Source organism: Schistocerca americana, chromosome 5 (assembly GCF_021461395.2).
Source record: "Schistocerca americana isolate TAMUIC-IGC-003095 chromosome 5, iqSchAmer2.1, whole genome shotgun sequence".
Taxonomy (NCBI): Eukaryota; Metazoa; Arthropoda; class Insecta; order Orthoptera; family Acrididae; genus Schistocerca; species Schistocerca americana.
Window position 1 is genome coordinate 85,393,010 of NC_060123.1, and position 20,681 is coordinate 85,413,690.

Sequence of the window (20,681 nt, forward strand, 5' to 3'; positions counted from 1 at the left end):
ATCTCCAACCTGTTTCCAAAGTCTTCCCAAGATTTCTTCTTGGGTGCTGCAGTTATCTGTTTGGCTTTGTTTCTTTCTTCAACATAACTTTCTCTGTCTACCTGAGTTCTAGTATGTAGCCATTTTTGATACGCCTTCTTTTTCCTTTTACAGGCTGCCTTGACTGTGTCATTCCACCAAGCTGTTTGCTTCATCCTACTTTTACACACTACTGTTCCAAGATATTCTTTAGCCACTTCTAGTACTGTGTCCCTGTACCTTGTCCATTCCTTTTCTAATGACTGTAATTGACTACATTCAACTAACTGGTACCTTTCTGAGATCGCTGTTATGTACTTGTGCCTGATTTCCTTATCCTGAAGTTTCTCCACTCTTATCCTCCTACATATGGACCTTACCTCCTGCACTTTTGGCCTCACAATCCCAATTTCACTGCAGATTAAATAATGATCAGTGTCATCAAAGAATCCCCTGAATACACGTGTGTCCCTCACAGCCTTCCTGAGTTTCCTGAGTTCCTGATCTGTTATTATATAGTCAATGACAGATCTGGTTCCCCTGCCTTCCCAAGTATACCGGTGAATGTTCTTATGTTTAAAAAAGGAGTTTGTGATTACTAAGCCCATACTGGCACAGAAATCCAAGAGTTGTTTCCAGTTCCTGTTGGCCTCCGTATCCTCTCCAAATTTACCCATAACCTTTTGATACCCTTCTGTTCGATTTCCAATCCTGGCGTTAAAATCACCCATGAGCAGAACGCTGTCCTTGTCCTTTACTCTAACAACTACATCACTGAGTGCCTCATAAAAACTATCCATCTTATCTTGATCTGTCCCTTCACAATGCGAATATACTGACACAATCGTAATTTTCTTGCTAGACACTGTCAAATCTATCCACATCAGTCGTTCGTTTAAATACCTTATTGCGACTACGCTTGGTTCCATTTCTTTCCTGATGTAAATCCCTACACCCCATTGTGCTATTCTTGCCTTGACTCCTGACAGGTAGACCTTGTATTCTCCCACTTCCTCTTCTTTCTCACCCCTTACCCAAATGTCACTAACAGCTAAAACGTCCAGCCCCATCTTACTTGCAGCCTCTGCCAGCTCTACCTTCTTCCCAGAGTAGCCCCCATTGATATTAATAGCTCCCCATCTCATTACCATTTGTTTGCCGAGTCGTATCTTAGGAGTCCCTGGTTTGTCAGTTAGAGGTGGGACTCGTCACCTCCAAAGGTCCAAGGCATTTTGCTCTGATCATTGCCAGCATCATATTTAAAGTACCAGGGAAGCAGGTTGCTAGACTTACTTGCCCCGAGTCCCATTGAGTTTTACCACTAACGGTTGAGGGACTAACCGGTGGATTTGGTAGTCTTTGCCGTATGAGCACAAAGGTGACGACGACTTAGAATATGTCCGAGGAGCCCAGCCTTATTCCAAAGTAACTGGTATCCCGACTCTCGGGACCACTTATTTGGCCATTCATACATTGCCCATGGTTCATGAACTAGGACATGACTACAGGAACCCACACCATGATTTCCCTAAATCGTTTCAGGAAAATGCCAGGATGGTTCCTTTGAAAGGGCATGGCCAACTTCCTTCGCTAATCTGTTGGGACCAGTGACCCACTGTTTGGTACCTCCCTGAAATCAACCAACAAACTTTCTCCAATCTCATCTGAAGATCGACCTGCATTAAATTTTTATAAGTAATCATCCTCAGTCACTCTGGTTGAAGTGATGAATGTTGCTACAACTTGCACACACTTCAAGATTTGTCTAGATTTATTTTCAGCAGGTAACGTGATATAATGTCTTAAAATGCTGCTTTTGTGAACTTCAAATGTATCATACAGTTACAGTGTTGTGATAAGTATGTAACTTTTGTATTTGTGAAGAATAAATGATATCATTTTGGAATGGTGGTTTCACTTGTGTTAATAGCTATGTTGTTCAGTCTTATTTATTGTTGCCAGAATATATCTTTTGTAGAATATCCGCTTGTCCAAATAATTTACATTCTCAACAGGCATGTGCCGTCACATAAATTATTTGAACATTTGATACACTGGGAGAAGTTATTTTCATAGTATTCAGTTGTAAAGTCATTGTGCAGTTCAGAGAGAGCTGTCTTCTTGGATCTTGATAATTCTTTATAAAACTTCAAAACTCTGAGGCCAGATTTTGCCTTGGTACGTACTTGTAAGTAAGTACTACAAGGCAGTGAATATTGTGATTATGCTGCTGCTAATTTGATGTTATAGACTATATTCTTTGTTTTGCACTTAGCATAGTCCTAAATCTTTTGCAAGTTGTTAAGATGGAAAACTATGAGAAACATAATAATTATCTGACAGCTAAACATGGGAATATTTAGCACTGTGTATGTGGTGCTATTTCTTGATTAGCACTAATTATTCTCAAATGTGGTAGGATTATAAATTCTAAAAGTAGTTAGTTCTAGAGTTTGACAAAGATAAATGATGTCTTTTTTTGCACTTTTTTTCCACTGAGTTTAAAACTGTCTTTCTTTCCTCCAACAGCTAAACGTTCCTTCTACCTCTACATTTTCTTCCTCGTTGTACTGAATTTGACACAATCAATTGGAAGTGGGCTTCTGAATTATGGTATTGTTGATGGTCTCTGTGTGGTTGATGTCACGACATGCATCTACTTCACCCTGTTAACACCACTTGTGTATCACACATTTCTGAGTGAGTTTTTCAGGTAGGTTTGTGTGTTCTGGGAATTTTATATGAGAAAATAAATTAATTTATAATTTTTTTTGTAAATAATTTCAATTGTATGTCTATATATCAAAACATTTAGTCACTTCTTGTTCTGTATTTATGCCGAACACTTCATGTAGTTCACAGAGTTCTTAAATGTAATAAACTTGTACAACAGTAGTATATCTCATGTGCTCACAGTTTTTTTAAATTGCTCTATCACAGGAATAATTCGTCAAAAATTAATGAAATTATCAGGAATTAAAACTTAAGTGATCACATAAAATGAATTTTCAATGCAGTATTCTGTGAAGCAAACTTTCTTTCAAAATCATACATCACAGTCTCTTTCCACAAGTTTTCAGCAGTTCTGTTATGAAGTGTGCCTGAAATTTGTATGCACATCTTCTTTTGCCTTTCCAGTAGCTTGATAAACAAATGCATAGTTGACTGAAATATTTAGTGGTAATCAACACCTATTTTGCCCGTTTCCACTTCATTAACATTTCCTTTACATAGTTATTGCCACAATGGACCCCTGTGTCATCTTAGTGCCCCAGTTCAGAAAAATATCCCTTTCCTTGGCTAAAACACAGTCCCACATAGTATTTCTCAAATGCTGGAATCCCCGCGCCCCCCCCCCCCCCCCCCAAGTGGGCTAACCATAAAAATTCCTACCTCTGTATCCAACACCTCCTTTTGCAGTGATCTTCAGTTTATCAGATTCTGCCAGTCTCTGCCCTCACAAACCTGGTACTGCAAAACCACATGTCCATGGCACAAGCATCCCAGAACCACCTCTGCTCCTTCCACAAGATACTGCTATATGCAATCCCTGCTTCATACATCACATCTCTGAGATTGACTCCCTTGCTCTCCAGCACCTGGAGGAGCATTCCAGACACCATCTCTTTACGTTAGCCAACCTGGTGACATGCTTCTGCCATCTCGAGGCACCACTGTCCAACTGCTATCCTGCCCACAGTGTTCCTCCTTGTCCACCCCTTAATAGCATCTAAACCCTGACTAGCTGACCTTTCAACCTGCCACATCTCCCAAAACTCCCTAGCATCAATCCATCAAATCCAGAGTCAAAACATTCCTGTAATGCTGCTGTTAACCTTTCCACCAAAATCCTCAGCTCCACACAAATTTGTCATATCCAAAAGAATCACCTTTAGTCCTACACTCAAATTTAACGGTGCTGGATTTGTCAGAGACATACTCTCCTTATCCTGATCCCTGCAGTGGAAAAACTTCTTCGCTGCCAATCCCTCCAACCAAAGCCAACCCAATTCTGACATTGAACCTTGCCTCTTCCAGTTCACACCACTATCCAACTGTGGTCCCACCCCCTTCCCACCTAACCACCTGCTGGTCACTTGCCAGGAATTCCTTATCTCCAACATAGCATCACCATCCTTCCCCTGGTTCCTTCCTCAAAAGAAAGAATAGCCATACGCAACCTCAAAACAAATCCTGACCTAGTCATTCTATCTGCAAAGGTTCCACCAGTGCTACAAATAACAGTGACTATCTGGCAGAAGACATATGTCAGTTATCTGACAGCCCCGCCTATAAAATCTGCCAGAGGGATCCCATCTCAGAAGTCTAACACAAGGCCCTTCCCAGAACCTCTCCCCTGAATCCATTTCCCTCTTCAACCCAATGATACCACTACACACACACACACACACACACACACACACACACACACACACACACACACCCCACACACACACACACACACACACACACACACACACACACACACACACACACTCTCTCTCTCTCTCTCTCTCTCTCTCTCTCTCTTCACAAAATCTACAAACCCAATTGTGGCTGGTTATTGTGCCCCCAGTGAAAGTATTTGGCCCTCATTGACCAGCACCCCCAACCAAATGCCTGTAATTTAGCCTCCGACGTCAAAGATGCCCACTTCCTTCACTGACCATCCACCATTGCCACTCTTTTACCTCCTAGATCCCAACTCGTCACTGTTGACACAATCTCACTATACACTAACATACCTCACTCTTATTTTCTTACCGGAGCTGAACACTACCTTCCCCAATGTCCTTCAGACTCCAAACCCACTACCTCATTCCTCATACACCTTACTAATTTTATCCTAACCCAATACTACCTCTCCTTCGAAGGGAAGGCTATGGGCACCTGCATGGCATCCTCCTGTGCCAACCTGTTTATGGGTCATCTAGAGGAGACCTTCCTAGCCTCCTAACCACCACCTCTTCCTCCCTAATAGCTCCATCTGCACGTATGTCCACATTAAACCCACCAAGCACAACAGTACCTCCATTTTGACAGCTGTCATCCATTTCACACCAAAATATCCCTCCTATACAGCTTGGCCACCTGGGGACAGCATATCTGCAGTTACAAGAACTCCCTTGCAAAGTATGCTTGAGGGTCTCGCCAAGGCCTTCAGACCGGCACTTCCCCCCAGACCTAGTATGCAAACAGGTCTCCCATGCCATTTCCCCTCACACCCCCTAGCCTTCAAAGAACCAGTGCAGAGGAGTGGTGCCCCCTTAGTCACCCATACCACCCGGGACAGGAACAACTGAACCACATCCTTCCCTTTGATTGCTGATCATCGTACCCTGAAATGAGGGACATACCCCTCCTAAAGTGGTGTTCCATCACCCATCCAACCTCCACATCATCGTAGTCCATCCCTATGCCACTCCCAATCCCAACCCCAACCCCTTGCCACAAGAATCATATCCCTGTGGAAGATGCAGGTACAAGAACTGTCCAATCCACCCACCCAGCACTTCTATTCCAGTCTTCTTTCAGGTTTATTCTACCCCTCAGTGGCTGGGCCACCTGTTAAAGCAGCCATGTCATTCACCATCTCTGCTGCCGTCATTGCACAGCTTTTTATATTGGTGTGACTACCAACCATCTGTCCACCAGGAAGAATGACCAACACTGTATGTGGCCAAAAACAAGTAGACGACTCTGTGACACAACATGCAGTTGAACAATCTGGTTCCTCCCCTCCACTACCAGCTTTTCTGAACTGTGCAGATGGGAGTTAGCCTTACAACACATTCTCTGCTCCCATAATTATGCCAACTTCAACTTAGAGTAACATACTGTCCATACATGCTGCACCCAACAGTCTTCACCCCCACTGTCCTATCACCTCCTCCCCTCTTAGTTTGCCACCCTCTTCTAACACACCCGCCCATCTTTGCCCGTTCCTCTCCTTTTTCACTTCGTTTTCTCCACCACCCTGCCCCCCCCCCCCCTCCCCCCCAGGGGATCCACAACTCTTTTGTGGATACGTGCGTCGCGAGCACGGGGCCCCGAGCTATTGCAGCCTTCTTTCCCTCCAGGGCTGCATTTCCTTCCCTCCAGGGCTGCATTTCCTTCCCTCCAGGGCTGCATTTCCTTCCCCTTCCCCTCCTTGCTCCTTTCCCCTCACCCTCTCCTCTCCCTCTCTTGGTGTCCTTGCTTATGTTGGCCCCCCGCTACCCTCCTGGTTCTGTTGGTTTTACAATTTGCCTTTGTTGCATAATCATCTCCTCCTTTTGGCATTCCCTGGTCCCCCTCTGGGGTTTGACCTCCATTACAAAATTTCTCCTCCGTAGTGTGAGCCATTTGGGGAAGAGCACCTTACCTAGTGTCTCCGACGTGCGCCCTCCTAGTACATTCCACCTTTTCTTTCACGTCGTTGTCTGATGCTAGGGTGCATAGCCAGCACGGTAGCCAGCCCGTATGGTGGGGTTCCTATGTACCCTTTTGGTTGAGCCCCCTGAACACACAGGGATCACACTTCTGATACCTGAGCTGTGACCTCCTCATGCGTGCCTTGGAGTGGTTGCTCGTCATCCTGGAGCATCGGAACTCCCGGCAATGGCCGCCGCGCCAGACGGCCCTTGCTTGTGGCTGGATGGCGCCCGTGAGGAGAGACCCTGATCGGAGCGGGTGGTATCAGGGCAGACGCTATGCAAATGAAACGCATACGGGTCCAGAACTCTGGCCATTCTTCTGCGGCCGTCTCTCTCCGTGGAACTGATTCTTCAAGTGCTGCTTCTCTTGCACCTTCGGCCTTCCTTCCATGGCTACCCCCTGGGAAGAGAGTCAGGCCCGTCGCCTAGGGGTGAAACCTTTCCCCTGTTGTCTAGTTTGCACCAGGACTGATGGAGATACTTTCACCAATACCAAACCTTTATTCTTTGTGGAACACATTGAAGACAAGTTTGGCGAAGTGGACTCCCTGAGCAGGATGCGGTCGGGTTTGTTGCTGATCAAAACTGCTTCAGCTGCCCAATCTGCAGCCCTTCGTGCCTGTACCCATCTTGGCACAATTCCTGTATCCATTACCTCCCACCAGTCTCTAAATATGGTACAAGGTGTGATTTTTCACAGGGACCTCATCCTTCAAACTGATGAGGAACTTCGGGCCAATCTCGGACGGCGGGGTGTTCACTTTGTTCGGCGTGTTCAGAAGGTTCCTAAAGGCAATCAAATTGATACCGGTGCCTTTATCCTGGTCTTCGAAGGGGATACCCTCCCTGAAAAAGTTAAGATTATGGTTTATCGATGTGATGTGAAGCCGTACATCCCGCCTCCTATGAGGTGTTTTAAGTGCTTGCGTTTTGGACACATGTCTTCCTGCTGTTCACAGGCCCCTCGCTGTGGTGACTGTGGACATCCACTCCATGAGGTGAGTCCCTGTGTTTCCCCTCCTGTGTGTGTAAATTGTCATGGCAGTCATTCTCCACGTTCACCAGATTGCCCAGTATATAAGAAGGAAAAGAAGATACAGGAGTATAAGTCCCTCGATCATTTAACCTACACAGAGGCCCGTAAGAAGTATACACGTCTTTACCCTGTGTCCATGACATCTAGTTACGCTTTGGTTACATCTTCACCCCTTCCTTCCCCCATCCCAGACACCTCTCCTCCCCCCCTCCCCTGCGGCTCCCACACCTTCTCTGGGCGCTGCTCCCCCTCCCCAGCCGGAGAAGCGTCCCACTCCTTCGGCGTCTGCCGGTTAAGGGCGCCTCTCCTGGGATGCCCCTTCCCGGCACCTTCCAGGCCAAAGGTCTGCTGCAACGCGACGACCGCGAGAGCCGCGGTCTGTCGGCCCCCAGGTCGCCCGGTCTCTTTCTGTTCCTGATCGTGCTGCAGCTGGCTCCTTTATGCCACACAGCCCTCCTCGATCTCAGCCTGAAAAGAAGAAGAAACATAAGTCCCCGGACAAAGAGCCTCTGGTGTCACCGGAGGTCCCATCCCCGACTTCACAACCGGATTCTGACCTGTCGTTCATGGATGTCGCCCCCTCATTGTCGGTGACGGGTGGGGACCCGGCGGTATGACTGGCTTTAGCGTGTTCAGCCCCCATTTACATCATCATTCTGTGGTTCTCCAATGGAATTGTAATGGATACTATCGTCACCTTCCAGAATTGAAAGCCCTTCTTTCGTCTTACTCTGCAGCTTGTGTGGTTCTCCAGGAATCTCATTTTACTTATGCTCACTCACCGGCCCTCCGTGGGTTCAGTGTTTTCTGTCGAAATCGGGTCAGGCCCCTGCGGGTTTCTGGTGGCGTTTGTACGTTGGTCCGTACAGATATTGCTAGTATGTGAATTCCTCTTCAAACTACATTCCAAGCTGTTGCAGTTAGGGTCCACCTAGACACTGAGGTCACAGCTTGCAATCTTTATCTCCCTCCTGACAGGACTCTTACGCCTGCTGCCTTAACTGCCCTTCTTCAGCAACTTCCTCCTCCCTTCCTCCTCCTTGAGGATTTTAATGCTCATCATGCCCTGTGGGGCAGTGCCTTTCCATCTAGACGAGGTCTTCTTGTAGACCAGTTTATTGCAAAGCACGACTTGTGCCTTCTTAATGATGGCTCCCCTACTCATTTCAGTGCCGGTCGTGCTACCTTTTCTGCCATTGATCTTTCTCTATCTTCTCCCTCTCTCCTCCCTTCATTAGACTGGTCGCCACACGACGTCCTTTGTGATAGTGACCATTTTCCGTTGACTATCTCGCTCCCTTCCCGCTCCCCGATGGACAGGTTACCTCGTTGGTCTTTCCAACGCGCCGATTGGCCTCTATACACTGCACAGGTTGTGTTTTGTCCCTCTTTGTCGGGTTGTATTGATGACATCCTACGTGACGTGTTTGACGCGATTGTTCGCGCTGCTAGCCTTGCTGTCCCGCACTCGTCTGGACCATTTCGTCACCGGCAAGTCCAGTGGTGGAGTATGGCCATTGCCATTGCCATCTGTGATCGCCATCGAGCTTTGCAACACTTCAAGAGGCACCTATCCGTAGCCAGCCTTACTACCTTTAAACGCCTCCGCGCTACAGCCCGTTATTTAATCAAACAGAGCAAGCGGATATGTTGGGAATGATTTATTTCTTCCCTTGGTTCTACTGTCCCTCTGTCACGGGTATGGGCTACACTTCGCTCTCTCCAAGGTTGCCATCGGCAGTCCACCCTCCCAGGCCTTCACCTCCCAGATGGCCTTTTTACGGACCCATTAGTTCTTGCAGAACATCTTGCGACCCATTTTGCAGTGGCATCAGCATGAGCCTCCTATCCAGCTGCTTTCCTTCACCAGAAACAGTGGGCTGAAGCTTCCACCGTATGTTTTACCCCTTGTGAGTCAGAATCTTACAATGAACCTGTTACTGAATGGGAATTTCTTTCTGCTCTATCTTCTTCTCATGATACGGCCCCTGGCCCAGATTCCATTCATAGCCAACTGCTTCAACATCTCAGTGCTCCACAACGGCAACATCATCTTCGGGTGTTTAACCGTATCTGGCTCCAGGGTGACTTCCCTTCTCAGTGGAGGGATAGCATCGTGGTTCCTGTCCTTAAGCCTGGTAAGAACACCCTATCTGTTAACAGCTATCGGCCAATTAGTTCGACCAGTGTTGTTTGTAAGTTACTTGAACGGATGGTAGCCCGTTGGCTCAATTGGGTCCTCGAATCTCGGGATCTATTGTCCCCTTACCAGTGTGGCTTTTGAGAGGGGCGGTCTCCAATCGATCATTTACTTCGCTTGGAATACGCAGTTCGGCAGCCTTTTTCCCAGTGCCGCCATTTGGTTGCAGTGTTTTTTGACCTTCGCAAGGCCTATGATATGGCCTGAGGCCATCATATCTTACTTACCCTTCATCAGTGGGGCCTTCGGGGCCCACTCCCGATTTTTATCTGCCATTTCCTGTTCCATCGGTCATTCAGAGTTGGAGTTGGTACTGTTTTTAGTTCTCCACAGCCCCAGGAGACGGGCATCCCACAGTGTTCTGTCTTGAGTGTCCTTCTTTTCCTCATTGCTATTGATGGACTCGTGGCCTCTGTCGGTCCTTTGGTCGCCCCTGCCCTGTATGTGAAAGATTTCTGCATTTGGGTTAGTTCCTCTTCAATGGCATCTGCAGAACGGCAGCTCCAGGGAGCTATACGGCGTGCCTCTGCATGGACCCTTTCACACGGGTTTCAATTCTCTCCTTCAAAATCGCGAGTGGTCCACTTCTGTTGCCGTACTACGATCCACCCTGATCCAGAGCTCTATCTCGATGCACAACGATTGCCTGTGGTCCCACAGTATTCCTGGGTCTTCTTTTCGACAACAAGCTCACTTGGCTGCCCCATATCAGACTTCTGAAGGTAGGATGTTTCCGTAAACTCAATGTCCTTCGCTTCCTTGCCCACTCCTCTTGGGGTGCGGACCATTCCCTTCTTCTCCGTCTTTATCGTGCTCTAGTTCTCTCACTTGGACTATGGTTGTCAAGCTTATGGTTCAGCTGCTCCTTCCACACTGCATGTGCTGGATCCAGTCCACCATCGTGTTATCCGTTTGGCCACCGGTGCCCTTCCCTACTAGCCCTGTTGATAGTCTCCTGGTTGAAGCTGGGATCCCCTCCCCCTTTCTGTTTGGCGGTCCCAGCTTCTGGTGTCTTATGCACTCGTTATCCGTTCCTCTCCCACTCATCCTTCCTATTCTATCCTGTTCCCAGACCATGGACGTCGCCCACCCGACTCCCGCCCTCGGGCGGGTTTACCGGTTGGGCTCCGCCTCGTGTCTCTTTGCCGTGATTTTCAGCTTCCTTCTTTGTCCTGTCTTCCTCGCTACCTCCCCTCCAACCCCCCCCCCCCCTTCCCCCCTGGTTAGTTCCTCGAATTCAGATGGATCTCCACCGAGGTCCGAAAGATTCCATCCCCCCGTTGGTGTTCCGTTCCTTTTTCCACCAAATTTTATGCGAGTTTCGGGATGCTGTTGTTTTTTACACTGATGGCTCTAAATCTGCTGATCATGTGGGGTATGCCTTCACGTCCTCTGTTGGAACGGAAAATCATCTGCTGCCACCACCTACATGTGGGGTGTTTACTGCGAAATTGATGGCAATTTCCCAGGCCCTTACCTTTATTAAACAGTCCCAACACAATCGCGTTTTGTTATGTACGGACTCGATGAATGACCTTCTTGCTATTGACCGGTGTTTTTCGCGCCATCCCTTGGTCTCTGCCATCCGTGACCATCTTGCTGATATTCACCGTGCTGCTTGTTCCATTGACTTCCTTTGGGTCCCTGGCCATGTGGGTATCCCGGGTAATGAGCTCGCTGATCGTTTGGCTGGGGGAGCAGTCACTTACCCCCCTTTTTCTGTAACCCCTCCTGCAGCGGATTTACAGCTTCACATCAAATCCCACTTTGCACAGTCATGGGCCAATTTTTGGGAGGCTACTCCCCTGTCTAATAAACTTCGTGCAATTAAGGTGACACCAGGCCTGTGGCGTTCTTCCTTTCGCCTCTCCCGAAAGTACTCGACCACGCTGTGTCGTCTCCGCATTGGCCATACCAGGCTGACCCATGGTTTTCTTTTGCGTGATGAGCCACCCCCACTTTGTGGTTGTGGAGCCTTCCAGTCAGTAGCTCACATTTTGGTTGACTGCCCCCTTCTTTTGGCTCTGCGTGCTAAGTACAGATTCCCCCACGCTTTACCTTTGATGTTGGCTGACGATTCCCGGATGGTCTCTCTGGTTGTCGGTTTCCTCCAGGAAAGTGGTTTTTATTCTCAGTTTTAGAGTTTCTAATCTCTCTCTGGTGTTGGGGCAGGGCGGTGAGTGTTTGGGTGTCTCTCACTGTAAGCTGTGTTTGGAGATTCCTGACTCACCTCCCTGACTGAGATCCTCTTTTCTTCCCCTTTTACTCTGTTTTTACCCCTTTTTTTTTTTAAGGATTGGTTAGTCTCCTTTTCCCATACGTACTTCTACATTCTAGCGGTTGCACCTTTTAAGTCACAGGTGGTCTTGTCTATGCTGCTTCAGCATAGCGTTGGGTTCATTCTCTTGCTGTCTTTCCTCATTTTGTTTTTACCATGGACAACATGACTGCCCTTTTACGTTTTTAGCCTTTTCCCTTTTATTGTTCTGACTTTCCTGAGATGTCATATTAGCGGAATGGACCACATTTGAAACAAGGGACTGATGACCTTGCTGTTTGGTCCCTTAAACCCCAACCAACCAACCAACCAACCACCCTGCCCAACAACCTCCTGATGCTCCACCTATTGGCATTCTACTCCTTGTATGCTCTGCCAGACAGGGCTCCTCTCTCCCCCTACCCCTATGCTGCTATCCCATCCCCTTTCCTGCCGCCCCCCCCCCCCCCCCCCCTCCCCCCAGACTACTGCTTCTATCCCATGTGATAGTTGCATTCTGGCTTGAGCTGCAGGAGTTGGCAGTCATGTGTGTGGTGTGAGCTTGCTTTTATGAATGAATGGTGTATGTTTGTTTTTCTGATGAATGTTGTTGCCAAAAGCTTATGTGTAAATGTACTGTAATTGTGCCTGTCTGCAACTTAATGTGTCATCCTTACAGTAAGGAGCAATCTATCTTTTCCTACATTGTTGTTACTGACCTTCTAAAATTTTTCATGCATCACTTTACACATTTTTCCTGTATGGCAGTACAGATATGTGTACACTTAAGTTGGTGAAGTAGTGTTCCCAATCCTGAACAGATGCAGGGCTATGAAGTTTCATCTGGAAGACTGCAACTGGGAAATAGGTGGTCAGGGTACTGCCAGTGTAGATGATTACAATCAGTGAGTATGTTCTCAGAATCCCGACTTGGGGAGGGAGGGGGGGGGGGGGTGAATATTAACTACCATTAAACTGCTATATTATGCTTATTCCTTCATAAACTATAAAGGAGCATTGTAAAGTTAATAATAAATCCACTATTTTGATTAAAGAAAAGCACTAGTAAACTGTATTGCATTACTCCACAGTTTACTCAATGCTGTTTGCTTCATATTTCATTTCTTCATGAGGCCCATTTGTTAATTCTTCCACTTACTATTGCTGCCAAGATACAGTATTTTCTAAGGATTGTTTTGCACCATTTATAAGTGTGCACGACCTCAGTTTTTACAACTATTAATTTAGCAGTTGTGCTAAATTTCTTGATAACTATGATTTTTTTTCATTTTTGTTTGTGTAATTATTCAACTCATTATTGTTACATATATAAATTTCCTCAGCAGATGTATATTCCATAGTTTAAACTTTAACACTCCCAATTCTAGTGCTATTTAAACAATAAAGTTGTCTCTGTTGCTTCACGTGTTTCCTATTACATAAATTAATCATCTCATGTAACAAGATCAGAAATTTCACCCCCAGCTTCCCCCCTCCCCAGTGATCTAACCATAAAAATTCCCCTCTGTATTCTACCCTCTACTTTACAGTGACCTTCAAATCTTGTTATTCCACACCAGTCCGTATCCTTATCCCTCACTAACCAAACTTGAAAAACAAAGCTCAATGGCACAGGCACCTCTGAACCTCCTCTGCTCCCTCCACAGGATACTGTTACTGTGCAACCCCAACTACCTACAACACACCTCTCAAATTGAAACCCTTGCTCGCTAACATGGAAGAACACCATCTCCAAAATTTTTTCAATTTATTGACATTCTGTTCCCAACTCAGACCACCACAAGCTGTCAATACTTACCTTTCCCTCAGTGACCCCACTAGTGAGTTCCACATAGCATCCAAACCGTGCTTTGGTGACCTTTTCCACACTCCACAAAATGCCCTCTCAACATTCTGCAAAATTCAGAACTTAACCAACCCAAAACACTGTTGTTTACCTGTCCATCAAAAACACCAATCCTATAGAATTCGGTCCTATCCAAAAGCTTTACTCTTAGCCCCATATCCAAGTTCACTTGTGCCGAACTCCAGAAAAACCTACTCTCTGTTCCCAGTCCCTTCTGTGGGGACAACCAGAGCCAACCTAATCCCTACATCGAACCTCCCACTTCATACCTACCTGCCATGACACTCTCACCCAATATCCCATGGTTACCTTCCAGAAATTCCTTACTTTCAACTTGGTCTCACCCTCTCTTCCAAGATCCCTTCCATAAATACAGACCTCTAAATGAAGGAAAGAACAGCCATTTACAGTGTCAAAATTAATCCTAATTTAATCATTCTCCCTGTAAAGGTTCCAACACTGTTGATATGAACCACAGTAATTACCTGTCAGAAAGCATCTGCCAACTGTCTCACTTCTCGTCCTATAAGCCCTGACATGGTGATCCTATCCCAGAAGTCCAGCATAATCTCAAATTCCTACTCAAATCCTTAGGCCCCACCCAAACTATCTACCTAGAATCATCCTTCTCCTCACTACACCAATCCATTGCATACCCACTTTCTAAATTTTTCCTTCCTAAAAGCCATAAACTCAACAGTCCTGGACACTATACTCCCACTGAGACTCTCAGGACTCTTGTTGGCAAACACATCAAGCCAAGTGGCCACCACCTAACCTCCTGCATTAAAAATATGAGTTAGTTCCTTCACTGACTGGACTCCAGTCACCACTGTTGATGCCATCTCCCTGTACATAAACAGTGTCCATACCCATGGCCTTGCCACTGTTAAACGCTTACTCATGGAACACCCCAGATCAAACTTATGATATTGTTAATGGTCAAATAATGTAGTAGCCTAACCTTTCATATAAATGTCCATGACCTAATAGATACGTGTTAATTAGTTTTGACAGCTATGGGAGAATGGAGACAATCACTACCATTGTTGTATATTTCTATTCACTTTAATCTCACCACAGGTCAGTTACATTCAAATATTGCCACACACTGCTGTAAAGGTCTGCACATTATCCTTCACTGCAGTCCATTGACCATCAAAGCAGATGCAAACTCATAATATTGGCACTTTGTATAAAACCACTTTTTGTTAAAACACTTTGCCAATAACCAGTATAATTTGGTTTGCTGCCAGTCAACCCACATTGATGGGTATACGCTCTCAGCTGGTACGGTATTACTCCTCTCACAACGCCATCACAACTACACGCCTCCACTGCATCTCAAATCTGTCAACAGTAACACTTACTGGGTGCATTTGGCACTTGAGTCTAGATTAATCTGTACCCTCGACCTTTGTGAGTAATATATGCTTATCTTTGAGTAAAGGACCATGGACCCTGTAAACTCTCTCTTCGTCCTTCACCCTCCGTCTGTCTGTTGGACAGTGTAGTGGTAATGCATACACAGTGTAAATTATAATAACTGTGAGCTTGTGAGGACAACAAAATTTGGAAGACTGTTCCAGAGCCAACATTCAGCAAGTTATTGACTGAAATTGAGCCTTCAAGGTGTCATGTGACACAAATGGTAGGACCACTCTGTACAAAGCTAGGCTTTGCACAACAGGATTGAAAAACACTGAAACAACTACAAGACCAATTCGCCAGTCACATGCAATGATATACACAAGATACAGTTGGACATTAGCACTGTATTTCTAAATGATAACTTTTGAGAAGAAATCTATACGGAAGTACCTTTGGGCCTGTTGATTGACAGAAAGAATCCTGTTGTCTGCAAGCTTGAGAAATTGCTGTGCGAGGTCAAGCAAATTCCTCGATGGTTGAACAAGAAGTTTCTAAATTTTCTTTTGCAATTTAATTTTCAAGCAAATGAAACTGATTCACATTCATTCGTGGCAAAATCTCTGCTGAAGTTATGTTAGCATTGTTTATAGATGATGAACTTGTTGCATCAAATTCAATGAAAGTGATTAGAACTTTGCTAATCTCACTGGCAGAATCTTTTCATATTACAATGAGAGATGATCATTATTTTGGGGGAGTAGAACTCAAACAAGATCAGGTGAGAAAGTAAATGCTAGCACATCAATCTACACATACTAGAAGACTAACTGAAAAGTTTGGAATGGACGATGCACATGATTTAAGTGTTCCAGCTGATCCTCATGTGCATTTATTTCCTGTTGGAAAAGGACCCAAGATTGTAAAAGTATTGTATCGTTCGATTCATATATTTTTTTTCTGTTGTCTTGCAACCGGGTATTTCATTTGCAGTGAACAGTGTTTGAATCATCAGATTAATGCATACTGGCAAGTGATTGAGAATTTTTTAGTACTTCATAAAAAAAAAAAGGTTATGGTATAGAGCATTGGTCGTCAAACTGTGGCCGGCGGGCCGCATGCTTGTCGTCGACGACATAAGTCCAGAGACTGGTTTGATGCAGCTCTCCATGCTACTCTATCCTGTGCAAGCTTCATCATCTCCCAGTACCTGCTGCAACCTACATCATTCTGAATATGTTTAGTGTATTCATCTCTTGGTCTCCCTCTATGATTTTTACCCTCCATCCTGCCCTCTAATACTAAGTTGGTGATCCCTTGATGCCTCAGACTATGTCCTACCAACCGATCCCTTCTTCGAGTCAAGTTGTGCCACAAATTTCTCATCTCCCCAATTCTATTCAATACCTCCTCATTAGTTATGTGATCCGCTGATCTAATCTTCAGCATTCTTCTGTAGCACCACATTTCTAAAGCTCCTATTCTCTTCTTGTCTAAAATATTTATCGTCCGCATTTCACTTCCATACATGGCTACACTCCATACAAATACTTTCAGAAATAACTTCCTGACACTTAAATCTATACTCGATGTTAACAAATTTCTCTGCTTCAGAAACTCTTTCCTTGCCATTGCCAGTCTAGATTTTATATCCTCTCTACTTCGACCAACATCAGTTATTTTATTCCGCAAATAGCAAAACTCATTTACTACTTTAAGCTTCTCATTTCCTAAGCTAATACCCTCAGCATCACCCGACTTAATTCAACTGCATTCCATTACGCTCATTTTGCTTTTGTTGATGTTCATCTTACATCCTCCTTTCAAGACACTGTCCATTCCGTTCAACTGCTCTTCCAGGTCCTTTGCTGTCTCTGACAGAATTACAGTGTCATTGGCAAATGTCAAAGTTTTTGTTTCTTCTCCATGGATTTTAATTCCTACTCCGAATTTTTCTTTTGTTTCCTTTACTGCTTGTTCAATATACAGATTGAATAACATCGGGGATAGGCTACAACCCTGTCTCACTCCTTTCCCAACCACTGTTTCCCTTTCATGCCCCTCGACTCTTACAACTGCCATCTGGTTTCTGTACAAATTGTAAACAGCCTTTTGCTCCCTGTATTTTACCCCGCCTTTTGCTCCCTGTATTTTACTCCTGCCACCTTTAGAATTTGAAAAAAAGTATTCCAGTCAACATTGTCAAAAGCTTTCTCCAAGTCTACAAACGCTAGAAATTTAGGTTTGCCTTTCCTTAATCTATTTTCTAAGATAAGTCGTAGGGTCAGTATTGCCTCACGTATTCCAGCATTTCTATGGAAACCAAATTGATCTTCCCCGAGGTCAGCTTCTACTAGTTTTTCCATTTGTCTGTAAAGAATTCGTGTTAGTATTTTGCAGCTGTGGCTTATTGAACTGATAGTTCAGTAATTTTCACATCTGTCAACACCTGCTTTCTTTGGGATTGGAATTATTATGTTCTAGTTATTATGTTGTTCCTGAAGTCTGAGCCTGTTTCGCCTGTCTCATACATCTTTCTCACCAGATGGTAGAGTTTTGTCAGAGCTGGCTCTCCCAAGGCTGTCAGTAGTTCTAATGAAATGTTGTCTACTCCCGGGGCCTTGTTTCGACTTAGGTCTTTCAGTGCTCTGTCAAACTCTTCACGCAGTATTGTGTCTCCCATTTCATCTTCATCTACATCTACATCTACATCCTCTTCCATTTCCATAATATTGTCCTCAAGAGCATCGCCGTTGTATAGACCCTCTATATACTCCTTCCACCTTTCTGCTTTCTCTTCTTTGCTTAGAACTGGGTTTCCACCTGAGCTCTAGATATTTATACAAGTGGCTCTCTTTTCTCCAAAGGTCTTTTTAATTTTCCTGTAGGCAGTATCTATCTTAACCCTTTGCACTTCCTGTCGATCTCATTTTCGATATGTTTGTATTCCTTTTTGCCTGCTTCATTACTGCCTTTTTATATTTTCTCCTTTCATCAATTAAATTCAATATTTCTTCTGTTACCCAAGGGTTTCTACTAGCTCTCGTCTTTTTACCTACTTGATCCTCTGCTACCTTCACTATTTCATCTCTCAAAGCTACCCATTCTTCTTCTACTGTATTTCTTTCCCCCATTCCTGTGAATTGTTCCCTTATGCTCTCCCTGAAACTCTGTACAACCTCTGGTTTAGTCAGTTATCCAGGTCCCATATTCTTAAATTCCCACCTTTTTGTAGTTTCTTCAGTTTTAATCTACAGTTCATAACCAATAAATTGTGGTCAGAGTCCACACTACCCTTGGAAATGTCTTACAATTTAAAACCTGGTTCCTAAATATCTGTCTTACCATTATATAATCTATCTGAAACCTTTCAGTATCTCCAGGATTCTTCCATGTATACAGCCTTCTTTCGTGATTCTTGAACCAAGTGTTAGCTATGATTAAGTTATGCTCTGTGAAAAATTCTACCAGGCGGCTTCCTCTTTCATTTCTTACCCCCATTGAATATTCACCTACTACATTTCCTTCTCTTCCTTTCCCTACTATCAAATTCCAGTCACCCTTGACTATTAAGTTTTCATCTCCCTTCACTCTCTGAATAATTTCCTCTACGTCATTTTACATTTCATCAATCTCTTTGACATATGCAGAGCTAGTTGGCATATAAACTTGTACTGCTGTGGTAGGCATGGGCTTCGTGTCTATTTTGGGCACAATAATGCGTTCACTATGCTGTTTGTAGTAGCTTAACCGCACTCCTATTTTTTTATTCGTCATTAAACCTTCTCCTGCATTACCCCTATTTGAATTTGTATTTATAAGCCTGTATTCACCTGACCAGAAGTTTTGTTCCTCCTGCCACCGAACTTCACCAATTCCAACTATATCTAACTTTAACCTATCCATTTCCCGTTTTAAATTTTCTAACCTACCTGCCCGATTAAGGGATCTGACATTCCACGATCCGATCCGTAGAATGCCAGTTTTCTTTCTCCTGATAACAACATCGTCCTGAGTAGTCCCCGCCCGGAGATCTGAATGGGGGACTATTTTTACCTCCGGAATATTTTACCCAAGAGGACGCCATCATCATTTAACCATACAGTAAAGCTGCATGCCCTCGGGAAAGATGACGGCTGTAGTTCCCCCTTCTTTTAATCCATTCACAGTACCACTGCAGTAAGGCCGTTTTGGTTAATGTTACAAGGCCAGATCAGTCAATCATCCAGACTGTTGCCCCTGCATCTACTGAAAAGGCTGTTGCCCCTTTTCAGGAACCACACGTTTGTCTGGCCTCTCAACAGATACCCCTCCGTTGTGGTTGCACCTACGGTATGGTTGTATGTATTGCTGAGGCATGCAAGCCTCACCACCAACGGCCCCCTCTGCGGGTTCGGCGGTTAGAATAGGCCCGCGGTATTCCTGCCTATCGTAAGAGGCGACTAAAAGGAGTCTCAAGCATTTTGGCCTAGATGTGATGGTCCCCTCTCTGGTTTGACCTCCATATTTCCAAATTCTTCCGAAGAGCGAACCAATTGGGGAAGGGCACCTTACATGGTGCATTGAGACCTTTAGCCAGCTTTCTCGTCGTCACATTGCTGTCCCGCTCAGTCTCCATCTCTTGGGCAGGGGTACCTTCCTGGGTGCGATTTCCACAATGCACTGTGCAGTGTTGGTTTTTGCAAAGACGACCACCATGGACTTCCTTGCACCTAATATCCAGCACGGTAGCCAGTCTTTTGTGGTGGGGCCACCGTGTACCCTGTTGGTTGTAGCCCCCTGACAACACAGGGATTGCTCTGCTGACGCCTGCGCCGTTAACTCCCCACGTATACCAAGGAGTAGATGCCTATCTCCCTGGGGCATCGAGACTCCAGTCAATGGCCTTCCTGCCAGGTGGCCCTTGCTGAGGGTGGGTGGCGCCTGTGGGGAGAACCCTTGGTCAGAGTGGGTGGCATCAGGGCAGATGACCCGTAATGAAGTGCGGTACATCATCTCTTGCTGTTGGCCAGCCACTAGCAGTCTCTAAGCATTCTCTGGCTCAATTCAATGCTCAGAAATATGATCCCAAATCGTTCCCCTCCCTGGCCACAACGTGGGAGGAGCGTGAGGCTCAGGATGGCAGTGACACTTATTTGCCCGGGTTCCTAATTTGTACAAGAGCTGATGGGGAGCCTTTGATGTCAACAAAGCATCAATTCTTCATAGAACATTTAGAGGACAAGTTTGGGGACGTGGAAGGCTTGTCCAAAATGCACTCTGGGTCAGTATTAATAAAAGCGGCATCCTTTGCCCAGTCACGAAGGTTACTTGCTTTTGACAGGTTGGGGGACGTTTCAGTTACTATCACACCCCACAAGACTTACATTTCGCGGAAATACCACAAAGATAAGAGAGATTAGGGCTCGTACAGAGGCATATAGGCAGTCATTTTTCCCTCGTTCTGTTTGGGAGTGGAACAGGGAGAGAAAATGCTAGTTGTGTTACGAGGTACCCTCCACCATGCACCGTATGGTGGA

At 45.3% G+C, this 20,681-nt stretch overlaps 1 protein-coding gene across 2 annotated transcripts in view; it reads left to right on the forward strand.

Moving 5' to 3' along the window:
• The window catches only part of LOC124615767 (transmembrane protein adipocyte-associated 1 homolog), a 121,048-nt gene that overhangs the window by 72,144 nt on the left and 28,223 nt on the right, over positions 1–20,681 (forward strand). For both annotated transcript variants that reach the window (XM_047143865.1, XM_047143864.1), the window contains exon 7: positions 2,548–2,731. In XM_047143865.1, the coding sequence (XP_046999821.1) occupies positions 2,548–2,731 (184 nt within the window). The remainder of the gene's footprint in view (positions 1–2,547; positions 2,732–20,681) is intronic.